Genomic DNA, 9,162 nt, shown 5'->3' on the forward strand with positions numbered 1-9,162 from the left:
ACCCCGAGGGGGGGTTCTGGCGAGCCCCCTCCCTGAAAGTGCCGCGGCGACAGGCACACGCCGAGGAAGTCTTTGTGTACGTGTGTGTGCGTGCGTGTGGAGCGCTGTGCCAGGCGGAATGGAAACTACAGGCAGCCTCTGCTGATGGGCACAAACTCCCGTGCTCTTAGCACTGGGTTCGTGCACAACAAAAATGAGACGTCGTCACACACACACGCCCGCAGGAAAACACGCCGAGGCATCCATAACTTAAGGCACCCCGCACCCCCCAGCGAAAAGCCCCACGCGATCGGCGAGGCCAGCCTAACAGAGCCCCCGCAACACACTTCCAAGAGCCAAAGTGGCCCCAAAGTAGCTCCCACCTCCCCCAAAAAATAAAATTCGGAAAGGCAGGGAGGCGGGCGGACAGCCGCCGAGGCTCGACTGCGCACAGCCCGGCGCGGGGGCAAAGTTGCGTGCGGCCCCGCCGCTGTCAGCCCGCACACTCCGGCTCACACACGCGCGCCGCGGAGAACGCACCATCGTAGCGGCCGCCGAGGCTGCTCGCCGCGTCCCCGGACTGTGCCCGCGGCTCCCGGCGGCGGCGGCGGCTGAAATATGGCTGAGTTATTATTCGCCTCCTTCCACCGTGTGAGTGTGTGTGTGAGTGCGCGCGTGTGAGCGAGAGTGCGCTTCTTGCGATTGCAAAGAGAGGCGAGGAGAGAGGGAGGCGCGGGGGGGGGGGGTGGAGGGGCGAGTGTGTTAGTGTGTGAGTGTGTGTGTGTGTGTGTGTGTGTGTGTGCGCGCGCGCGCCGGGGGGGGGGGGGGGTGGAGGGAGGGAGGGGAGCGGAGGCTGAGGGAGAGGCGGCAGCTCCCTGCAAGCCGTACCAACCTTTCTCTAATTGGAACCGCGGAGCGCTGGCGCTGTCTGGGCTGCGGCGGCGGCGGCGGCGCAGGGCGAGGGAGGAAAGGCGGGGAAGGGGGGGGTCTTTTATTATTTTTTTTTGCATGTACTTACCGAGCTAGCCATGCCTGGGGGCCCGGAGGTTTGCTGGGGTGTTGTGTGGTACCCCCCTCCCCCGCCCCCCTCAGCTGTAATTCATGAAGAGGCTGCTATGAATGAGAGCGCGCCCAGGAGCGGAGGGTAGATGGCGGACATTCTCTGCCTTTTTCCCCCCGCGTTCGCTTGCTCGCTCGCTCGCTTATTAAACTCAGCCCCAAAAGCAAAAGCAGCAGCAGCAGCAGCAGCAGCAGCTCCAGGGCCAGAGGATGAGATTCCGGAGCATGCGCCGTGGCGCCTTACACCGGGGCTCCGAGCCTTACGGGGCGGAGGGAGGGCGCGAGGGCGGGGCGGAGCGCGCGGGGAGGCCGAGCGAGCAAACCAGGGGGAGCTCGAAAGAGCCAATCACCGGCCACCTCCCGAAACCCGGCGGCCCGCACCGCCACACTGGAACGCCCGGCTTAAAGTAACAGGTTCCTACCGGAGTGGGGGGGGGGGGGGTGGAGCAAAGGACGGGGAGGGGGCGCTAGAGTGGGGAGAGCGGCCAGCTGGGGAGCCATCCCAGCCCTGTGTAAACTCCTCCCGCCCTACAATAAAAAACGGATTAAAACTGCTGGAATGTAGCCACTGCCTAGAGCCCCCAGCAGCCGGAGAAGGGGTGTTAAATCAAGTCTTCGGCGTTAGCATGCTCGGGGGAGGGAGGGGGCTTTCTTTTACTTTCCACCCCGTCTTTTTGTGGTTTTGTGCTGGGAAGTCAAGAACTCACGCCCAAACAAATTTATTTAAGGAAAGAGCGAGAGAAGTGCCACTCTGCAAACAAACATCAAAAAGCAGTCGCTGAGACTGTTAAAACCGGCAACAATCCCCTGGCCCCCTTCCCCATCCACACTCACAGGCACCCGTCCACCACTCCCACTCCCCGCCCTTCTGCCACCGCCACCGAAAATTCAAAAATGAAATGAACAAAAATGCTATTTCCTTCCAAGGGAACTCCTCCCGCTTTGGTAATCCCCGGCTGGGAGGCATCGCGCAGCGGTGCCCAGGTGAAGGTAAAACACCTGGGAGTACCGGCTGCAGACCCTCAGGAACCAGGCTTGGAGTTGTTTTCTTCGGGAGGTTTCCCCTCCGGACAGCCTGGTGGGTGGCATCAGAACGCGGAGGATTGTCCTCTGAGGACACGCGGGGCAACTGGGAGTCTTAAAATAGCAGATAAAGTTAATACTGGCTGTAATGTGCATAAATTGGATTATAATCTTTAGGCGTATTGGTGACAGCCAGCGTAATCCAACTCTGGGTATTAAGCCGGTTAGGCTCCCGGGTGACAACCAGTCGCAAGAGTGTTCCCAGAGTCGCCCTCCTGCAAACGTTCCCACTCGGGATGGATTGGGTCTCAGTGGCTGGGGATACAGCAGCGCAGCCACGCGTGGGGCGGGGGGAGGAGGACTGACTAGCTTCCTTTAGCAATGCGGACGACCTTCACTAAGGAAACGGATAAGATCTAGACGATCGACTTGAAAGTGAAAGATGGGTGTAACTCCGGTTCGTTGAAAAAAGATCCTTGCATCTTCCTAGCCCTCATTCCTTTCTTGCCGTCTTTGTCTTCTTTCTTTCCCCAAGTTCCCTGGTCTCCCGACTTCTTTCTGATTCTTTCTTTTCTCTTCGCCCTGCCTTCCCTCTTTATGTGCCTCTTTTTCGTCTTTCTCCCTCAACTTTCTGCTTTTTTCTTCTTTTCTTTCTTTAAACCACGAAAGCAAGTTGTCTCAGCTCTTGGAATAAAGAGAGCGGGAGCGGAATAGGGAAGGAGGTTACCTGGGGCATCTGGAGCCGTGGTGGGTAGCTTTCAGTTCTCCCACCTTCTGACAGGAAGAGAACCCGAATCAGATCGGAGCACTTCAGGCCAACTTTAATTTTCAATCCAACCTTCCAACTCCAGTGGGTTGAACTACTAAAACTGATGCTCTGACCTCTCCCCAGTTACAACCCAGGAAACTTTGGTTTGAGGGCCCCAATTCCTACCACCCTTCTTTTGGATTTAGGATAGAGTGGAGAGAACGATTGACCGAGGGGAGAAACATTTTGATCCAAATCCAAGGGTTTAGATTTCTCAACTGACCCACAGGTACATAGATGCCTATCATCTTGTATGTGTGTATGTGTAGGTGTGTGTGTATCAGGACTAAGTTTACATAGACAGGGACAAGCTGTGTGTTAGGATCTAGGTGAAGGGAGGACCTACTTGCTATGCATTATTAAATTTTTGATGAAATAATTAAATTACAGAGAAGTTCTTCAGAATTATCAGGTTGGGAACTGATGTTTATCTGGATGTGCCATTAGTCAAAAGCCATTTCCTGTAAGGCAGCAACCATTGGGCAGTGAGTGTAGCTCAACACACAGGTGAAAAACAACAATCTAGTTGTAAGTTGGAGTTGGCCTTAGAGCTTGGCTAATTTCTTCCAGTGGCAGCAGACTTTCTTGTGATTCTCTCTGTAACTTGTCTTTGCGCTGAGGGGCTGATATCTCTTTCTTGAACTATGTGTTCATTGAATTAATATTATTCCAGGAGTCACCAATAAGCCATAGTCAAAGAGGGTCTTTTCCCATTACCCCTCCTATCCCAAAGACTGCTTTAAACACCGAATGTAGGGATAAATTTCATTCTCTAGACACTGAAAATATAGATTTGGTCAGTAGATGGCGCATGGAGCCCTTCCACCAACGTCCTTACGTGACCTCTTTACAACAAAAAGACCAGGAGGAGGAGAAAAAGAAAGAAAACACAATCCTGAATACTCTAGATTCAACTTTTGGGCAAAGGAATTTATGCCAGTCTTTCAATGTATTGTGTATAACCTGTTCTAACAAGCCGGCTATCAATTAAAATCAATCAAAACAGGAATAACATCAGATTAATTTTTGTCTAGCATATCTGGAGATCTTTGCACTTCACATGAGGTACAAATGTGAGAAGTCTTTTGAATACTTGACAATGCGATTATAGAAAATATTTTGCAAGTAAGTTTTAAGACAGAAATCTTTAGTACTAAATATTCCTCCCCTCCCCCCCAAATTTGTTTTCATGGAAACGCTTAGGGATAAAGCCACCTATTTATCCAAAAAGCAACTATCTTACCAAAATTCATACTGTAATATATAGCACAACACAAAACTCTGTGGGGTTAGTTTTGAGGAGCAGAAAAGAAAAGCAATTGACACCGTCATTTCAAATATGCTTGAGGGGCACCTGGGTAGCTCAGTCACGTGAGTTTCAGACTCTTGATTTCAGCTCAGGTCATGATCTTACCAGGGGTGGGATCCAGCCCCCAGTGGGGCTCTGTGTTGACAGCATGGAGCCTGCTTGGGATTCTCTCTTTCCCCTCTTTCTCTCTGCCCCTCCCCTGCTCAGACTCTGAGCGCTCTCCCTCTTTCTCTCAAAATAAATAAACGTTCCAAGAAAATGCTTGATGAAGAATAAAAAAGGACAGTGTCTGGGATAGATTTTAATTCCTGGTCACAACCACCACCCTCACCGTAACTCTTGGACCATCATTTGGGCTCCAGCACTTTATTTACAATAGCTTTGTTTAGAGTGGAGGTTGAGGCCAGTTTGCATGTTTCTGACACAATATAAAGAGGTCCTTTAAAAATGTTTTTTGTTAATGTTTATTTATTTTTGAGAGACCGAGAGAGAGAGAGAGAGAGAGAGAGAGAGAGAGAGAGAGAGAGAGTTGAGAGGGTGAGGGGCAGAGAGAGAGGGAGACACAGAATCTGAAGCAGGCTCCAGACTTTGAGCTGTCAGCACAGAGCCCGACAGGGGGGCTCGAACTCACGCATGAACCACCGGATCATGACCTGAGCCGAAGTCAGACGCTTAACCGACAGCCACCCAGGCACCCCCAAGAGGTCCTTTAGAGTAATTAGAGTGTTAAGGAGCAGTTGTTGCTTCTTAATAGGATTTTATCTGTTTATTTGTTGTGATAATTATTTACTCTAAGCTCAAATAATCAAATCAATAAAAAGTAACCATTGCTCATCCTTTGCTGTACAGATCTGGGGGCAAAGGGAAGAAGACGCATCGGCGGGAAAATAGATAAATGGGACACACACTAATCAGATATCTGATAAATATTAGACTCAGAATAATGAAGGATTTTTTTTTTTGTAATCGTGCACTTTTTTCTGTGTATTCTATCTGTGTGTTCGCTCGCCAAAACCATATTTTGCTCATTTCATGTGCCAGGCCCAGAGTTAGGCTGTAAAAATGTAAGAAAGACAGGCTTCCTGTTGTAACTGAGTTTATAACCCAGGGGAGAAGTGTCACCAAAACCTTTTTTTTTTTTTTTTTTAATTTCTTAGTACCTAAATCTGGGATAGAGCTATGTGTCACACATAAGCAAGCCACATACAACTTTGACACGAACATCCGAAGGGCAAGAAAAATAGTAGCACAAGATTAGAAGCCAGGAGTCATTGCCCTCAATTCCACCGGTTAATACTTAAGTAAGGCGGGAGAGGCGGTGATATCTTTTTGCAACAGCAGCCAAGTCCTAATTTCCTTTTCCTTGATCTGAAGTGTTTTCTATGTGCACCTTATTGCGGCTCTTTTAAGACAAGATCCACAATGAAAGAAAGCTTACTAAGCCTTTTCAAGATCATGAGCATATTTTCTCAGCTGAGACAGTATCCCTGTATCTTATGGAAATTTTTGGTTCAAAATGTTACATTTTTAACATTATATTTAATTCATGATTCTAGGACAGTGTATTGGGAACCCCAGAATAGTACGAATCATTACTGCTTTGAAAAAACAATTGCTTTGATATCCGTTTAAGCACCTAGTCTAGGACTATTTCTAGTGATAAGAAATACACAAAGCTTTTTTAACACCCAGAGCCTCTTCATGTGTAAATTATTCCCTGAGAGTAATTTAAGCAATGCACTTATACATTCAGAAGACAAGAGTGCCTCCACAGTAATAATTTATTAATTTAGTAGGCTGTATTCGTAATTCAAAAAATAGCACCTCAAGGCCTGAAAATTAATCAAGGATGTTATGTAAGACCAACAATATGAAACAAGATAAATATTGAAGGTCAGTTGATATAGTGTGATTGAAAACGTCTTCCTAATATATACAAGAACCCCAGTGGAATATTTATAGGTAAAATACATGTTAAATTGAAAGTGCTTTCTGTAAAACAATCTAAAAAGTCGATTATTTTGGTATATCTTTATGTATCCCTGGCATCTCTCAAAGGCTACTGCTTAACTCCCTAACTCTTTTTACATAATGATTTGACCTTCTTGATTTTCAGTGGAAAGTCTGTTTTCATATATGATTTCACTTCTCCCATTCACGTATTATGAATGGAGAGTTAAAATAATCACTTTGTCCTAAAACCATAAACTATACTTTGTCTTAGTCAATGAAAAGGAAAAATAACATATGAGGTTTATGAACTGACAGGCCAAACTTCAATTAAAACTGCAAAAGAAACTTAGGAAGAAGAAATTATTCCCTTCCGTGTATTAAATGGTCTGACAGTGGTTTCAAAATAGTACTAAGCCTCTAAGAAGTGAGTGATTTACCACCTTCTGGTAGGATCAAGTATCCCAGTTGGGTTAAACTATTTACAGTCAGCTCTGAATAATCCATGATTATATTATCCACTTTGTAGCTAATCTATAATGACACAATTTATATGTAGGGGTTTTTTTATGTTAATTTATGTTAGAGTCAGGTTTTTTTTAACTGTACAAAATGCACGTAACTGTATCTAATTGCCAGTTTCCATTCATAGCTTTTTCTTGCAGGAAAGCAGATATACTAGTCCATCCAAACTCTTTTAGACCCACTTTCTCACTGTTATTAAACAATTTGTCATCCCAGGGGTAGAATGCTTTACAAAAAAACAACAACAACAACAACAACAACGAACTATTGATCTAGGAAGGAATACAAATTGATAGGGAAGAAGGAATATTCATTTTTTAAAAAAAGAATATTCATTTACCCGTGTGCTGAATCAAAAGAACTCCTAGAGGCTATTGTTAATTATAGTTCTATTATGTATTCTCTATGAAATCAGATAAGGAAAAGTTAGTAAAATATTGTCTTCTCAAATGTAGTGGTAGCAATGTAGGGAAAACTTCAAGTTGTAGTAGGGAATTAAAAATCACTTATGGGGGCACCTAGGTGGCTCAGTAGGTTGAGCATCCAACTCTTGATTTTGGTTCAAGTCATGATCCCAGGGTAGTGGGAGCCAGCCCCGCGTTAGGCTCTGTGCTGAGCATGAAGCCTGCTTAAGATTCTCTCTCTCCCTCAGTCCCTCTCCCCAGCTCTAAATAAATAAATAAATAAAGATTTTTTAAAAAATAAAAGGGGCCCCTGGGTAGCTCAGTCTGTTAAGTGTCTGATTTCGGCTCAGGTTATGATCTTGCAGTTTGTGGGATCAAGCTCCACACTGGGCTCTGTGCTGATAGCGTAGAGCCTGCTTGGGACTCTCTCTCTCCCTTTCCCTCTGCCCCACCCCCACTCGTGCTAGCTCTCTCTCAAAATACATAAACATTTAAAAAATAACAACACATAATACATACAAATAAATTTTTAAAATCACTTAAGAGTAGCAAATGAAATTTACCTATTTCTATACAATTAGAACTTCAATATATATTATTTTGGTCTTTTGCCTTATGTTTCATGACCTTGACATTTTGACTTTATCATTGATTCAACGCATTCTCTTAACTTCTTTTGGCTGTCCACTGAAGGTCAGCCACTGTGCTTGGTCCTTTGAAATCAGGATACAGATAGGGATGACTCTAACACTGTCATTTATGTCAAGGCACTTCATTATTGCCTTAGAGTTAATAAGTTGTTACAACAAATAAAGATGTTATTAAACATACAACAATTAACTCTTGTTATTTATTTGTATCTCTGTTTAAGAAAAAAGAAAGATTTTTTTTTTAATTTTTTTTTTTCAACGTTTATTTATTTTTGGGACAGAGAGAGACAGAGCATGAACGGGGGAGGGGCAGAGAGAGAGGGAGACACAGAATCGGAAACAGGCTCCAGGCTCCGAGCCATCAGCCCAGAGCCCAACGCGGGGCTCGAACTCCCGGACCGCGAGATCGTGACCTGGCTGAAGTCGGACACTTAACCGACTGCGCCACCCAGGCGCCCCGAAAAAAGAAAGATTTAAAAGGAAAAAGATTTAATCCTAACATTGGCAGTAATTCTTACTTTAAAAACATGACTGAAATTATTTACTAAGGTCACAAACAAGTACTAAAAGTACTTCCAAATCAAAATTTCATTTTCAAGGGCTCCGAATGGTCTCAAAAAGAATCTGTGAGTTCACAAAGATACTTAAAAAACAAGGAGATGGTAAAAACAAAAGGTTCTGTGTACAGAAAAATACTAGCTAGTTAATATATATAAAGGGAATGTTAGAATTAGAAAAAAAAGTATCCTTTTGTAGACACCAAGGCTGGAATAGATTTAGTCAAGGCTTATCAACATATGCTGAAAGTTTGAAGTGAAAATTTTTGGAAAATACATTATTTGCAATGATACAATGCCTCATTGTATTATTCCACAGATTACATATTAATTACAAAGGGAGACAAGGATCTTCACAATGAAGAAATCTGGTAGACACCTTTTAACCAAGTGGCCAAACGTAACATCACCAATAATAGGAAGAGCTGACATCATGTGCCTGTTGATGTGATATGATAAAATGCATCTAACATCTAACATTTGTTTGTTTTTAAGTGATCTCCACACCCAATGTGGGGCTTGAACTCAGGATCCCAAGATCAAGAGTTTTGTATTCTACGGGCTGAGCCAACCAGGTGCCCCAAATAATTCATGCATTAATTTACATGAGCTTACAGATTTTTTTTTTTTTAAGTAAGCTTTAGCCCCAACGTGGGGCTTGAACTCTTGACCCTCGGATCAAGAGTCACATGCTGTACTCCACCCCATTAGCCTGGATTCTTGAAAAAGTCAATATCCTAAGAGATCCCTCACCACCACTAAATGTAAGAAAACATAAAGACAACTAAAAAGAGGCGCCTGGGTGCCTCAGTCAGTTAAGTGTGGGACTCTTTGTTTTGGCTCAGGTCAAGATCTCATGGTTCCTGAGAAGAGTCCCCCATCGGGCCCCTCCCTGTTG

General features: G+C 44.9%; 1 protein-coding gene across 2 annotated transcripts in view; it reads right to left on the reverse strand.

The window, feature by feature from the left end:
• Positions 1-1,270, reverse strand: part of MLLT3 (MLLT3 super elongation complex subunit) — a 289,433-nt gene extending 288,163 nt beyond the window's left edge. Inside the window, exon 1 of one of the 2 annotated variants that reach the window (XM_045043401.1) lies at positions 998-1,270. In XM_045043401.1, the coding sequence (XP_044899336.1) occupies positions 998-1,009 (12 nt within the window). In that variant the 5' untranslated portion in view covers positions 1,010-1,270. Of the gene's footprint in view, positions 1-519; positions 673-997 lie in introns of those variants that run through there. The other variant, XM_023242352.2, reaches the window with a different exon arrangement.
• Between the last annotated feature and the right edge of the window lie 7,892 nt (positions 1,271-9,162).

Source organism: Felis catus, chromosome D4 (assembly GCF_018350175.1).
Source record: "Felis catus isolate Fca126 chromosome D4, F.catus_Fca126_mat1.0, whole genome shotgun sequence".
Taxonomy (NCBI): Eukaryota; Metazoa; Chordata; class Mammalia; order Carnivora; family Felidae; genus Felis; species Felis catus.